Raw genomic sequence first — 15,591 nt, forward strand, 5'->3', positions numbered from 1 at the left:
CTGCCCTTCCCGCAGCTCACCGACAGGATGCGGTCTCCTCTCCGCAGCTCCCCGCTGAGGTCGGCGGGGCCTCCGGCCAGGATGAAGGACACGAAGATGCCCTCTCCGTCCTCCCCCCCGACGATGTTGAAGCCCAGGCCGGTGGAACCTTTGTGTAGGATGATTTTCCGGGGCTCTCTGCGGGGACAGACACGGGGGACATCACGGTGGGGCCGCTCGTGTTGGGACAGAGGAGGGCTCGGGGTGACACGAGGTGGAGCACAGATGGGGACAGAGGGTCGTGTACATGGCACGCGGCGGTGTCAGAGCACGTGGAGGCACTGGGGACGATGCCAGGCTGGGGTGAGAATGCCCCTCGCTGCACATGGGATGGGCACAGCACAGCGCCGCGTGGCACACGAGCGGCCCCGAATTTTTTGACGGTGACTTCATTCTGGCAGCTCGAACAATAGGCAGGCGCTGGCAGAAAGGCCGCCCGGCACCGCAGCCACCCGGCGCTGATTGTCAGCTAGGAAAAGAAATCAGAGCCATCAGAACCACACGCAGCAGCTCCCGGCTCCGGCAGACCCACAGCCAGCACGGCACGGGGCTGCTGGACGGGTCGGGTGTGGGGTGGGTGCACCGGGCAGGGTGTCCCGAGGGGCTGAGTGTCGCTTGGGCAGCTCAAGCTGTCACCTTATAAGGAACATGAAAAGCAGAAGACGGACATTCGGACAGACGGACGCCCAGCCCTGCCGGACCCTCCCGGCTCTCCTCGCGGCTCCTCGCCCCGTGCCATGTCCCCGTGCCATACCTCGGCTCGCACTTGCTCCTGTGGCCCCGCCGCTGCCGGGAAGGGGACGGGGATGGCTGTCCCCGGTAGGACATGGAGGAGGAGACGTTGACGGTGAACATCGCGGCTCAGGGCAGGAGCTCCCCGAGCTCTCGCCTGGTGCTGTGTCCTCTGCTCCCACCCGGTGTGGCCGCGGGGCACGCGGCTTCCCAGTGCCATGCCCCCCCCGGGATTTTTATGGAAGCACGGAGGACGGACACTTCGGCGCCTGCTAGACCCTGCGGGCTTAACCCCTTCCTGCCCCCCGCTGCACCGGGGCCACCTCTCCTTCCAGCAGCACTCAGCCCTGAAGCTGTGCATCGCTGATGGGCAGGGGCCGACCCCTGTGACCTTCAGAAGATACTGAGCTCAGCAGAGCTCAAGGCTCGGGTGGGGGTGTGCAGGGGCTGAGGGGGACTGGGGAAACCCCAGTGGGATCTGGGTTCCACGGAGGTTCAGCCACGTCCTGGGGCTGCCACCAGCACTCAGCTCCGGTGCTGAGCCCCACATCCTCGCTTTGCTGCTGCTTTGGTGTCTGCCTGGGAGCCGGCTCAGGGTGAGCAGTGCCTGCTGCTGGAGACCAGAGATGCTGCAGGAACCGAGGAGTGGAAACAAAGCCCCGGAGAGGTGAACCTCTTATCCTGGGTCTCAGTTGCAGTATGTGCTCCAAGCATGCTGGGCAGCACGACATTCCAGCAGGTGGATCCTGGACACTGTGGCATTGAAACTTTGACCTGAGGAGTGCGCATAGGGCTTGAATTTTGGGGGTCCGCTGTAGCCTCGAGTTAGACTGATGATCCTTCTGGGTTCCTCCTGACTCAGGATATTCTAGGGTTCTGTTCCAAGCAGTCCATGCTCGCAGCAGCACTGTGCCCGCAGCAGGGGAGGAGGCAGCAGCTGGGAGCAGCTCAGCTGCAGTGGGGCCCTGGCAGGGCAGCACCATCCTCTAGTGGCTGCCGGCTCCTGCTGCACTGTGCCCACCGTGCTCCGGGTGTCAGCATGCTCCTGTCTCTTTCTGGCCCATCAAGAAGGGCATCAGCACACCTGGGATCCGATGGGATCAGAGGTCCCCGAGGAGGGACAGATGGAGTGGTGGCACTGGGAATCGGTCCCTTCTGCAGTGCAGTGCACATGGAGAGAGCAGCAGGATGCAACACTGCATCCTCCAGTGGTGCCCGGGCAGCACACAAATGGCTGCATCCAGAGAGGTCACAGCGTGCAGCAGGGTCCAGCTGAGCACCGGGAGGAGAGAAATCAATGGGGTGGATGTGATGGCTGGGGCTCTCTGAGAGGACCTGCCTGCATCCCGCTCTGGGATCCACCAGCACCACAGAACGGGACCATCCCAGCCCTGACGAGGCTGCAGCAACTCCAACATCGCACGGCAACCTTGCTTATAAGCGCGGAGCCAGCCCTGCTCCTGACCCGAGCGTCAGTCCTGAGCACACAGCATCCAGCCCTGGCGCTGACAGTACCAAAGTGGACTCAGCACTGGCCACAGGGCTTGCAGTGCCTGGGCACAGCTGTCCTGGGATCCTGGGCTTGGCGAACACAGCAAGAGGAGCTATGGCAGCACCGAGAGTTGTGACCCCCCCAGCCACTCCCTCCCCGCATGGCACCCACAAATGAAGGCTTTCAGCCCCAGCTGAGGCTCAGCACACGAGAGGATGCAGGGATATGGTCAGGGAGAGAAAGGGAAGGAGAAGAGGCAGGGACGGGGATGCCCATTTGCAGTTCTCACCTGGTGAAGTCTTCATCCCCGATCATGTGCCGAGGGATGGGCGAGTACCTGGAGGGGGTCACTTGTGGGGGGACGGGGTATGGGGGCTTGCTCTCCACGCCACCCAAGTAGCCCAGACTGGAGTTATGGCTTATGTGGTTGTCAGCCAAGGCTGAGAAGGCTGCAAAGAGAGGAGATGGGCATCAGGAGCAGGAACGGCCTTCTGTGTAGATGCGGAGCCCAGCCCGGCTCCAGCATGCGCCATGCCCATCCCCGCTGTGGAACTCCCCCCCGTCCCCGCAGTGCCCCGGGGCTGCCGCCTACGTACTGCTGGTGTAGTCGGGGGGCGCGTACATGTCGTTGAGGTGCAGGCTGCCGGGCTTGGCCACTTTCAGGTACACCATGTCAGAGGTGTTCTTCAACGCGGCCACCGCCTCCTCGTGCCGCACGTCCTGCAGGTTGGTGTTGTTCACCTGCCACAGGGCAAAGGGGACAGTGAGACGCTGTCAGAGCCATCCCGGATGGGATCCTGGGAAAGGGGACCAGGGAGCGGCACGGAGGAGCGGGTTGGGGCTCACCGCCAGCAGCCGGTCCCCGATCTGCAGGCGCCCGTCCTTCTGGGCAGCGCCTCCCTCGATGATCTTGGTGATGTAGATGCTGTTGTCCCCGGGGATGTGCTGGTTCCCAATGCCCCCTGCGATGCTGAAGCCCAGTCCTGGGGATGAGCAGGAGGGGAGGAGAGAGAGGAGGGATGGTTGGCTGCAGCCAACCCCGCTGCCAGCCCTGGGCAATGGGACACCTTCTCACTGTGAGCTTTGATGTGGGGCTACCCCACGCCCCGCACCCCACAGCATCCCGCCCCCGTAGCATCCTGCCCCACAGCATCCCCACCCCATGACGCCCCCCACACCAAAGGGACCCCCCACCGCAGCCCCTGTTGCTCACCTTTGGGTCCCTTCATCAGGTTGACCTCCATGATGGTCTCAGGCGGGGGCTGCCGGCGCCGCACCACGAGCCGCACCACGGGGCCCGCTTCCTTCAGGGCCTCCACTGCTTTGCTGTGCACCACCTCGGAGACGTCCACGTCGTTGACCCGCAGCACGCAGTCGTTCACCCTACGAGCACAGTGCAATCCTGAGCTCCCCAGCACCGCCAGCCCTGTGCTGCCGCGGTCACCTCCACCACCCGGACCCTTGCACAAGGGGAGCTGTGTTGAGTTGGACGGATCCTGCGCTTTGGGATGTGCCGGAGCCAAAATGTGGGGTGATAGCAAGGTTCCTCCTCAGGGGTGGAGGCTATGCTGGAGGCAGTCCCCATGCTGGAGTGGGGAGATGGGGAAAGGATGGATCCTGCACTGGTTGAGGGTCAGAGCCAGAGGGGAGACGAGATGCTGACAGCAGGAGGATGCCTGGAGAGGGGACCTGGCCAAGGGGAAGGGGCTGGGAGAGAGCAGGGCTGGGAGCTGTGCAGTGGGACTGGGAGGCGCGGTGACATCCCCAGCCCCACACACTCACCCCAAACGTCCATCCATGGCCGCCGCTCCCCCGGGGATGATTTTGGTGATGAAGATGCCGGGATCATCTGGAATGTGGGGGTTGTCGATCCCTCCTGCTATGCTGAAGCCGAGGCCGGAGTTACCCTGTGGGAAAGCACATGTGGCCTCTGTCCCACGCTGTCCCCAAAACCCAGGGAGCCCCTGGGCTGCTCCGTGCGGGCAGCGGGTGTGAGGCTGGGGAAGATGGGTGCTCGTCAGCCGGGCGCTCAGCGCGGAGCACCCGACAGATGGAGCAGGAGCGTGGGAGCCGCCAGGACCTCCCTCACCGCCACGTCTCTGTGAGAGACTGAGCGGGGGGACGAGGGGGTGGTCCTTGGCGAGAAACCTCCCTTTGCTGGCGGATCCCCAGGAGGAGACACCACCCGCATGGCCCATGCAGAGAAGAGGGGTTTGGGTCGGGTGCCAGCAGCCCAGTGGCTCCTGCAAGACCACACTGGGTCTTAACACCAAGCGAGCCCCTGGGTGTTACATGTACTCATAGCCCAAAGTATCCCCAGTCAACCCCAGCAGTGCTGGTGCCCAAATCTGCTCTAGGGAGGTGTAAGGATGGAGCTGAAGCCTTGCTGGGAGGAAGGAGGGAGCCCCTGTCCCAGTGCGCGCTGTGTCCCAGCAGCGTCCCAGCACCAGGGGTACTTCTGCTGCCCAGTCCTTGCTCACAGGACTCTGGTCTGTCACACACTTACGGGCACTGCTCCCAGTGCCATGCTTGATGCAAGTGGACAATTACTGTGTTTTTTTTCCTGCTCTGCCTTGGAAATCAGATGGCTTGTTGCCTTGTTTTCTCATGCGGAAGAGCTGACACTTAGTCACATCCTACCAAGCCCGCCTCTCATCCATAGCCATGCTCGGGCCAAGTTCTGTCCTGGCTGCCCGGGGGTGCTGCTCACCCACAGAGGGTGGGGAGCCCTGGGCACCCTGCGTGGACCCATGGCTGGGATGGGTGCACACAAGCAAGAGCTTCAAAGGAGGACTCTTAACATTAATGTGCCTGACTCTGGCCATGATCCAGGAGGCATTCGTTACTGTTCCAATAATCCAGAAGAAATCAAGTTCAAGAGATTTCTTTGCTGGCACTGGGGCTGCTGGAGATGTGGGGACAACACCTGCTGCAGACACATGCGCTGCCCATTGACCCATTGCCATGCTCCTCTGCAGACAGCTCCCCAAATGCTGCCACATTTACCCTTGTCTTTACAGCAAGGACAAGCCCACTGCTCCATCTGAGGGCTGAGGGTTCTCCGTAGCATCCCTCGAACACAATACTTTCACCCCTCCAGCGGGCCCGGAGCATGCAGCAGCGCTCAGCCCAAAAAGGAAAGCATCCCCTGGGCGTGCTTTGTCAGGCGCAATGGGGAAGCGGTGGGTGAGGCTGCAGCCCCGGATAACCTTCCGTCCACCCACCTCCGTGATGCAGAGCCGGGGGGAGGAGGGGGATGACTAAAGGAACAGGAGGACGAGTGATGCGTCTTCCCCTGCGCTGCCAGCCAAGCGCGAGGAGGAGGCCCTGCACAGTGCTGGAGCTCCTGGATACGGGGCGGGATGGGGCACGCAGTGGTGCAGGGACGGGCCACGCAGCTCTGTGCTTGCCCCATGGGGCCGATGCCTTGGATCAAAGTCTGCTCCATCTTTTCCCACCCTGCCCACAGCCCCTGCTTGTCCCTCTGCTCACGTCCCCAGCCTCATCTCCACAAAACCACCGTTATCCCAACGTCAGCGCTGCGTGGCCGGGATCCCACCGACACGGCAGAAGGTGCAGCCAGGAGCTCCCCCCGCCCCGCCGCAATCCGGGCTGCGAGAAAACCTGTCCTCATCGCTCAGCATCACAGCACCCGGTGCCTGCGGCGAGGCAGAGCCATCCGCTGGGGCGGGGGTGGGGGGGCACGGGGGCACGGAGGCGAGAGACAGAACCCCCCCTTCGTGCGCGAGCGCAGCTCCTCCTGCCTCCATTTTCCAGCAAAGACGGTGACAAAGAGCCCCCCCCCCCTCCCAGCTCTGCGCTGGCGGCTGTGCGGGGGCGAGGGTGCGAACGAGAAACCCTCCTCCTCCCTTCTGGAGGGGTGTGCGGGGGGAGCGGAGCGGTGAGCCCACCCCCGTGCTGCGGGGGAAGGAGAGCCGGACCCCCCTGAGCCCCGCGGGGAGGGCAGCGGAGCCCCCCAGCCCATCCGCTGTGTGCGTGGGGGGAGATGCCCACGGGGGGGACTCACCCTTTCCAGGACGATCTCCTCGTATTTGAACATCCCATCGCTGCCGTTCACCTGCGCAGAGGGAGAGAGCGTGTTACGGCCGCACGCACATCCCGGGGTGCTGCAGTACTGAGAGCCCACCCCAAAAGACAGAATATTTGAGAGTCCACCCCAAAACCTGTGCTGTCAGAGACGCAGTCACACAGCCCTGCCCTGGAATCAAACCGCTCGCTGCTTCTCTCTCTGGGCACGATCCCAAACCCGCTGACTTTAATGCACTTCAGCTCAGCCCTTTCATTCCGGCAGCTCAACCTGCGAGGCGTGAAAAGGAGCTGCACACAAAGCAACGACGCCTTCGTTACCCAGCGTGTAATTAACCTCGGGAATTCACTGCTGCAGGAAGCAAGGGAAGGGGCTTATGTACGGTCTGTATGTAATAACACAATGTGCCATGCATGGTCCATACGTAATAACACGACGTACATCTCCGGTAGCTTCTATCTCCTCCATCTCCGAGTGGCACGGCTTTGTTAACATGGAACTTGGAACCTTGGGCTCAGTCCTCAGTGCAATGTGATGGGTTTGTCGAGAGCTGAGCGATATTGTGGGTTTGCAACGTGGTCATCAGCTGTTGGCTCGTGGGGGGCTTTCTGTCAGCTCCCAGCCGCTGCTGCCACACTGCTGCTCACGGGTGCCCTTGTCTGCTGCCAGCTCCCAAACTGGGGCTGACCCACTGCTCTTTCTTGCCCTCTGGACATCCATGGAAAGGGAGCACAAAAGGAGGGCAGCCATGTCTGAGCAGCACCATATGGCACAGCCATGTCTCCAACGGTGCTTGTTTTGCCCAACTAAGTGCTCTTCAGCAGCACAGCCCAGCGATCCTCCAAAATTCCAGCTCTTTAGATGCAGGGGAAAGAAAATGTCATTTCTGCCAAGGACATCCTCTGAACCCTCAGGAGAAACCTCCTGGAAGCAGCTGCACACTCAATTTGCAAGTAGGAAGGAGAACCAGGAGCACATCTGGGTGGGAACGACTGGGTGCCCTGGTGAAGCACAACGCTGCACCACAGGCTCTGAGATGGGGACGTGTCAGCTCTGGAATATGTGCCCTCAGCCAGCACTGGGGATGCTGAAGAAGCACACACCCCACTGTGGGTACCACGCTTCAAGAAGGACGAGGATGGAGAGAGCCCAGAGAAGGGTGATGGCATCATGACTTGGAAACACGGGACAGGAGGGGAGGCTGAAGGCATTGAGGTGGGTTTGCCCTCAAAGAAGTGACAGAAGGAAAATGCAGATTCAAGAGGCAGATGCAAGCAGTGGTGACAAAGGAGCCTGCTGGGACACGCAGTGTGTGTGTGTCAGGCTGGTGAGAACTCAGCACTGGCAGCCCCAGAGCCTTGCAGGACCTTTATGTCCACTGAGAGTGACAGAAGGAGTCAGGAACTTGAAACAAGGAAGATTCAGATGGGGCATAAGGGAGAAAAGAAAGCTTTGGGATGTGCTGTTAAGGTATTGAGTTGGACTGGATGACCTTTAAGGGTCCCTTCCAACTCCAACAATTCTATGATTCTATGATCGACAGCTGTAGAAACATCCCAGGGGCACAGATGCTGCATCCCTCTGGCTGGCACCAGCGCAGTGCAGCTAGGGGTAGGATGAGACCTCCTTGGGTGGGGGCTGCAAGACCCCCTGCCACTGCTCTTCCTCCTCGTCCCACCACACTGACTCATCTTGACCCCCCCTCGCCACCTCCCTCGCCTGAGCCCCCGGGCAGTTGGTGGCTCTGTGCGTGGCTCTGCCTCCCCCCAGCTTTCCAGCAACTCAGATTCCTGGCACCCGCCGCTACTACACACGTTGTCCTCTCCGCTTTGGCATTCAACGCTATTGCCACACAGACAGCCATATGCACACCCACGGCCGCAGAGGAACAGCACATACATACCTACAGGATGGGGATGTGCAGAAAACTTTGACAATCTGTGAGCCGCGGGGAGAGCCAGCAGAGCCAGCCCAGAGAGCGGCAGCCGCCCGCGCTGGGAAGCACCGGGGCAGGGACCCATGGCATGGGATGCAGGGACACCCCGGGATGTGGCTCCACTGCAAACCCCTCTCAAAGTCCTGGGGTTGCCAATCCCGAGCAGCATTTTGTGTCACGAAATGGGAAACGTTGGCACCTGCCCAGCACCGCATGTGCCAGGTCAGCCAAGCCTGGACGTGAAGTTCCTGCTCTGATTACGTCTCCAAAATCCGCACAATGGAACGCCAGTTAATTGCATAAAGAAACCAAATGGAGCCCTTAATATATACCATGTAACCAAGGGAACGAGCCAACAAAGCAAACGTTCCAGCATCAGAAAATTGAATACCAGTCACTCATTGACAGCAGAACCCGTCTGTGGCACCCACTGGAGCACCCTGATTGCCCATCCAACTCTGCCAAGCTCCCTCCCAGTTCAGGAGCTGCCTCCCTGCTAAGAGCAGTGCAGAGCTGGCACGTGGTGGCTCTCATATGGGGCTTGTTTGAGTGATGCCCAGCTCCAAGCTTTCACATGGGTGTCCTGAACCATGTCTGTGGGTTGTTGTGGGGCACGGTGAGCTCACCCCATTCTGCTTGCATTTCCCTGGGTACCACTTGCTTAGCTCACAGGAATGTGGGGCTCATCGGCTGTTCCCAGCACAGCCCAACCATGAACCAAAACTCTGCTCTGGATTAGAACAGAGTAGAGCCAGGGTGTCTGTTCTAAGCCTGTCCCATGCAGGAAGCCCACCTGCAGTCTAAAGGAGAGGCCTTCTCTCCGGCCTTCACTTCTCTTCCGTGCTTTGAGCAGCAGGGAAATAGTTAGAAATGATGACATTTAAATCATCAACAGAAGGCTGCAGAGTTAACACTCACTCGATAAACAGAAATACGCACACCTTCCAGTGCTACTGCAAGCTGTCTGCAGGCTCAGCCGGCCAACACTGCACTGTCGCACGTGGAACACGGTTTGCAATTTGCTAGCGAGTCAGGGCCAAATTTAGAAGGCTAAGATGGAGTTCCTCAAACCAACCCAAACAGCCCAAAAGGCTGCAAGGAGAATAACCTGCAGGAAGAGTCACCCTCCTGCTTTCTGAGCAGGATGTGGCCCATGCCTTGCAATGAAGGGGGCAGCCGTGTGCTGAGTGCAAGTAGGGCACATGGCCAAGCTCCAACATGGCCCCAGCAATCAGCACCAGGACCAGGCAGCACTGGGGACACAGCACAGGGGTGTTTTTCCCAGGCTTAAACAGAGGTTCTGCCATGCTCAAAGGCACCAGGCTGTGGTGCCCATCCCTGCTGTCCCATGAAATGCCTCATGGACAAAAACAGCTTGTTTCAGCTTCAGAGAGGCAGCTCTGCGACACAGTGCTGCTTGCCATGGGAGCAGTGCTCTTGATGCTCCATCTACCCCTGGGGCCTGGGTGTGCAAAGCACACTAACTGGTGAACCGGTTGTGTGTGAGTGCTTGTGTGAGCCCAGCTCAACTGCGATGCCTTCAACGCAGCAGGAGTTTGATGAGATCTTTGCTGGATTTTTACAGCCTAGGAGCACCGCCTGCAGTGGGGCTGAGCACCAGCCCTGGCAGTGAGCAGGACATGGTGCCACATGCTCCTGGGGACGGAGGTGGGTGGGTGGAGGGACCGAAATGTGGAGCAGACTTCTTAATAAACAGCCGGGGCCAAATTCAGCCCAGCAGCTAGTCCAATGTAATCAATGGAGCTAGAACAGGAAGGAACTAGACCACATCCATCTGTTTATCATTAAGGAAAGCATTGAATAGTTAAGTAATTAAAGACTGGAAGATGTCACATTAACCCTTCCAAATACTGTACCAAGAGGCTTCAGCTTTTGTTTTTGTAAGAGAACATGCTGCCAGACTTGCCATTTCAGAGTGCTCTTCTGCAGAAAGCCCCCATTGTGGATCCCTTGCTGACCTCTGGAACCACCAATGGGAGATTTTAAGGTTTGTTTTCCCTGGAGCCTGGATCTCCAGGAGGTTGGATATTAGGAAAAATTTCTTCTCAGAAAGAGTGGCAAAGTACTGGCACAGGCTGCCCAGGGGGGTGGTGGAATCATCATCCCTGGAGGTATTCAAGAACAGGGTAGATGTTGCACTGAGGGACACGGTTTACTGGTATGGTGGTGATGGGTTGATGGTTGGAGTAGATGATCTTAATGGTCTTTCCAACCTTAATGAGTCTATGATTCAGTGAAGTGGGTGGCATGATGGAGCAGGGCTCACTCTGGCTCCAAAGCAGGGCCACAGTTATGTGGGACACGGGTTCTTCACAAGCCATTTTTTGGCACCGAGTTGGCTGGTTTCTGCACTGCTGTGACATGAATTAGAAGGAAACGGGGTTTCCAGGCTGGAGTTTGCAGCCCCAAAAACCCAGCCATAGCCACCCAAGGGGCTGCAGGAAGGGAGATCCCTTTCAGCACTCCCTCAGCCACATGCTCTGCCAAGGGCCATGGGCTTGGACAGGAAATCTTTGTAGATGGAAGCTCTCTTCTGCCGCAGCTTGTGTAAGGCTGCTGGACCCAGGGCCACTATGCTGAGACAGAAAGCACAGACTTCCCCCTGAGTGCCAGGAGGCTTTGGCTCAGCATCTGACACCTGCAACTTGTTACAAGGAAGATTCAACCAACAGGAGCGACTTGTTACAAGGAAGATTCAACCAACAGGAGCGATCCATCCACCTCAAGTCCAAAGACCAACCAAGCCCTGGCAAACTGTCAACCTAGCTCCATTTTGGGAGCAGTGCTGCGGATATCCACACTGGCCACCCTGCTCGTTCCATCCTCCCTGCAGGAATGATTTGCAAATGTTCTGGTAAGGGCTGCAGCAGCTTGCAAACCCTCTCTGCAACAAGCTGAGGATTAGCTCTACAGCAAGCCAAGAGTACCAAATGCACAGTGGCTGCAAACACTCCCCATCACCAAGCACTGCTCAGCTGCTGGCAGACGTGGCTCTGCTCAGCATGGCTCCAGCAGGGTTTGGGGCTGGGATGTGCTGTGGGGATGTGGTACAGAGACCAGGCTCTTCTGCCACGTTGCTGTGGCCTTTCTGGTGCCTTTGAGCCAAGAAAATGCAGCATTTGTTGAAAAGAAGTGAAACGAAACCAGGAGACTTACAGAGAGCCCTTGTTCCAGCGAGTCTGTGTTCACGATAATGGGAGCAGGGTTGGCCTGTGGGGAGACAAAAGTGGGATGTCACCGAACCCAGCCTGCTGCGGTGCACGGCCTCATTCCAGCCGTGCCACCATAGCCCTTCCAGGCCAGGCAGAAGAGGGCAGTTTGGGAAGGGCTCTGTTCTTGCCCTTCCTCCATGTGCCCAGCAGCCTGGGCTGGGTACAGGGACACAGCAGGGCTCAGGCATGGGTCCCCTCCTCAGGCCCAGCGTATCCCCAGACACACGGTCTTGGCTGCAGCAAAGGAAATGGGAAAAACTGGAAACTGTTCCAGCCTCAGGCCAGATTCATATTAACACTAGAAAGTGAAATGCACATTGCTGAGGGATTAGGAAATAGGAGGGTTTGGGAGGGAAGTCCCCTGGGAGGGACGTACTGCCAGCAGACCATCTCTGAGGCCTTCAGGCACTTCCCAGCACAGGAGGTACCACTATAACCTGGGGAGGTGACATTGTGCAGTCCCCCCATGCTCATTACTCCGGGGTGAATTCCCTGCTCATCACAGCTGGGTAGAAACCACGGGAGGTGAGGAGGCAACAGCTAGGGGTTGGGGCAGGAGGCACACACGTGCAGGGGAACGTGTGAGCAGAAGGCAGGCAGAGGGATCGAAGCCCTGGAGGCAGGGAGGGTCCATGGGGAGAGGGGCACGGGGAGCGCTTCAGCATCGGTGCAGGAGGGCGGACCACGCCGGGGCGCAGCGCGGGGGTCCCGCATGCCGGGCTGAGCCGGAGCTGTCCAGCACCGCAACCTCCTGAAGGCGCAGTGCCCGCCCTACCCGCTGCCCCCTCCTACGGAGTGTCTCCAGCTCGGGGAGGTCTTTGTCCTCTGAACGAGAAATGTCAAAAGAAAAGTACATTCAGACTAATCGCAAGGCTGACATTTTTTTCACCAGCACACAACACTAAACAGTGCAAAATCCGGGGTGTGCTGGGCTTTGCAGTGCCATTCCAAGACTCGTGTGTAGAGCAATGGCCAGAGCTACACGGGAAAATGCTGGCAAACATGAGCTACGAGGGGAGGTGAGCCCTCTGCCTTGGGGCATCAGAAGCTTCAGAGTCTGGGTGAGGAGCAAGCAAGTCACAGTGGAGCTAGTGTTGCAGTTAACAGGAACCACTGGCTGTCCAGTAACGTGGGTGGTTGCATTGCATGGTCCAGTGGCCTTGGTGAATCTATGAGACTTTCTTAGGGGCAGACTACTGCCTCACTGCCCTCCTCTGGTATATGTTTCTCTGACAGAGAACCATCTCCTCACATCACCCAGAAAGGCAGTGCCCACCTTCTTCTGTTTCAGCTAACTGCATTTCTGGACGTTTCACCCTCATGGTTTTGTAGGTGGGAGAGTTAGGAGTCAGCTGAACTGTGTTTCTGATCTTGCCCAGAAAGGTTCAGCCCTCATAAGGATGGAACAGGAGGTAGTTAATTTGATTTATTTGGATACCTTCTGATCTTTCCAGCAGCTGTAACTATTGGTTACAAAACCATAGTTTTTATGGCAATTAATTCTCTAGCTCAGGGAAATATGACCACTTCCAAGCTCTCCTGCCAAACCACTCCCACACACGTAAGAGAATCATAATTTTCAGGTCCAGTGTCTTGGGATCTCCATGGCCCAGAAGCAGTGTTAAGCTGGGAATATCCCCTCTCTGGTAGTGCACAGTTCTTGTATTTAATCCAGATAATTTGTGAGATAGCATATATTAAACCTGGCACTGGCTTTTATTAGTCCCCAGTGCAATTCTAGGAAGGGATTCCACATTTCAAGGCAAAAAAAGGCAGCACTTCTACTGCCAGCAATTAACAAACGGTGGATGTTTGAACCTTGGTGTGCCAGAGGCCAGCGCTTATTAGATGAGTTTCCAGGAAGGATGTGGAAGAGGCAGCCTAACTAAATGCAGTCTGTCACGTGCCCCATGATTTATGACATTAATTCAACTCTGCAAATGATGGGGAGAAGTGCTCTGTATGATAATGCCACTGAGGCTTTTGCAGGTTTAGCCTGAGTCCTTCAGCGAGCCCCACTGCAGTCTCTTTGTCGAATTACTAATAGCCCACAAATCACACATCACATTGCCTCGCTCACACAGTGGTGAGCCCTAAGGACATATTTTGTCTAGCCTGCTCGTTGCGCACTGAGCATCCTTCGCAGCCATTCCACACTAGTGACTTCTACATCTCAAAATACTGCTAGGAGCACAATTTCCCACTCAGGCTCCAGATGGGACCCAGGAGATGCTGAATGCAAGTGGCTGCTTAAAACAAAGTCACACATGGTCAGAAGGAATTCAGACCAGGAAATCCCCGTTTGCCTCCTGTGGCCAGCTATTCCAGATACCACGAAAAAGGTGTTTGGATTTTAGCCCTGACTTCCACTTGCAAATATTCCAAGATTTGCACCTTTCCTGGTAGTCAAGGCTCCGCTTTTCTGAGCCTCCAGAGACCAGAGAGATCTTGAGTCTTGACCTTCAAGCCTCGTTCCCCTCCACTGCCATTCCTTTCAGCTCCTGTTGCTGCCCAGATTTTCCCAACAGCTGTCCTCTGCCTCGCTGGCTTTGCGCCTAGATCAATCTCTCTGCATATGTGCAGTGACCCCCTCACTCCACAAGGTCCTTCTTGAGTCCCACCTTCCCCGCAGCCTTCCAACACAGAGAGTGAGGATTCATGGAGCCTGCTGGAGGGGGTCTGGGGCACCTCCAGCTCTGCTGGGTTTTGGTGCTTATGCTGGCAAGTGGAGGGGCTCGGACCTCTTTTCATTTGTAAATCTCCAAGCACCGACAGGGCTCAGTAAATAATAATAGTGTGATGAAGCATTTTAGACGGAAGAGATCTGACAGCCCTCATTGAATGTGACCTGAATGCACAGCCCCGTTTCCTCTCCTCCCTGCATGCAGCAACCCCCTGTTCCTTAGGGCATAAATTACTTCCCATTCCCTACAGAATTGAGGGCATGGTTAATTCACCAGCACATTCCTGCTGCCCAGCAAAAAAAAAAATAAATAAGTGACAATCTCTTTCCTGCTCTGGCTGGCAGAGAGCTTGGTCAATGTGCCTGCCTGATGGAGCAAGGCAGAGGGCGGCAGCCCAAGGGCACTACGCCAGTCACCTGTGGGCAGTGCTGTTAGTGCATCACCCCTCCTCCTTCATTCCTCTTGGTATCATTTGCTGGGACAAAGATAGGATTTGCAAAACGTGACCATTTTCCAAAACTTCCAACTGAAAGAAAAGCTGCAATTAAATGCAAATGGAGGAGGTTCGTTAGCGCGCTACAGAGGGAGGGAGCCTCATCCTGCAGCGTTCCCATGAGGACTGGGTTGGTTCTGAACCGGCAGCCCAAGCTGTTCCCTCTGTGCTGACAGCTCCAAGATTGGCATCTGGTTCACATCCCCCACAGAATCCGGCGCAGGGTCAGGGATTACGCACCTCATCCAGACACAGTAAATGTGCTGCAGACCACTGAGACCTGTGGCAACTGGGTTGTGCCCACACACAAACACATCTCCATCTCAACCAGAGATGGGGCTGAAGCAGGAGCTTCCAGAGCTGACAAACCCCAGTCTGCAGGAGGGCTGTGTGCCCCAGGTGCAGAGTGCAGAATGACTGTGACTCTGGGCCTGTGCACAAGAAGCCAGGCACTAACTTATATCTGCTTGATTTTTACAACTTTCCCAGAATGGATCAGACTGAAAAGTTCATCTGCCTTTCAGTATGCTTTGCTTTACATCATCTCAGGTATACTCACAGCACTTAGAAGGAAATGGCTCTGGAGACAAGTAGAATTTGGGCTCTACACCTTCTTAACAGCTCCTGGGGCAGAGGCCAAGTGGGGAGATGCCCAACAGAAGCATCTAAGCAAGGCGGACAGATGGACATCCACTCTGCTTCTTTTCCAAGGGTGTAAAATCTCAGGGAGAGCCATGTGTGTGCAGCAAGAACAGCTGCCCTGTGTCAGGGCCCTGCTGTGAGCACACGGTTCCTGGCATGAGTGGATACTGGGGAGCAGCTTCGGTGCGGGATGCACAAGGAGAAGGGTCACAATGTGCTAATGAAGGAACGTCACCTAATGAAGGCGAGCCCAGGTCCTGGCAGTGCGGCACAGCCCACACACACCGCTGCT

The 15,591-nt window shown here is 57.3% G+C and overlaps 1 protein-coding gene across 6 annotated transcripts in view; it reads right to left on the bottom strand.

Moving 5' to 3' along the window:
* The window catches only part of DLG3 (discs large MAGUK scaffold protein 3), a 57,723-nt gene that overhangs the window by 20,264 nt on the left and 21,868 nt on the right, over nucleotides 1–15,591 (bottom strand). For 5 of the 6 annotated variants that reach the window (XM_021406097.1, XM_021406095.1, XM_021406096.1 and 2 more), the window contains 8 exons: nucleotides 11,425–11,478; nucleotides 6,291–6,341; nucleotides 4,046–4,170; nucleotides 3,477–3,646; nucleotides 3,110–3,246; nucleotides 2,860–3,004; nucleotides 2,553–2,712; nucleotides 21–177 (listed from right to left, as the gene is read on the bottom strand). In XM_021406097.1, the coding sequence (XP_021261772.1) occupies nucleotides 21–177; nucleotides 2,553–2,712; nucleotides 2,860–3,004; nucleotides 3,110–3,246; nucleotides 3,477–3,646; nucleotides 4,046–4,170; nucleotides 6,291–6,341; nucleotides 11,425–11,478 (999 nt within the window). The remainder of the gene's footprint in view (nucleotides 1–20; nucleotides 178–2,552; nucleotides 2,713–2,859; nucleotides 3,005–3,109; nucleotides 3,247–3,476; nucleotides 3,647–4,045; nucleotides 4,171–6,290; nucleotides 6,342–11,424; nucleotides 11,479–15,591) is intronic. The other variant, XM_021406098.1, reaches the window with a different exon arrangement.

The sequence above is a fragment of the Numida meleagris genome, chromosome 8 (assembly GCF_002078875.1).
Source record: "Numida meleagris isolate 19003 breed g44 Domestic line chromosome 8, NumMel1.0, whole genome shotgun sequence".
In the NCBI taxonomy this organism is placed as follows: Eukaryota; Metazoa; Chordata; class Aves; order Galliformes; family Numididae; genus Numida; species Numida meleagris.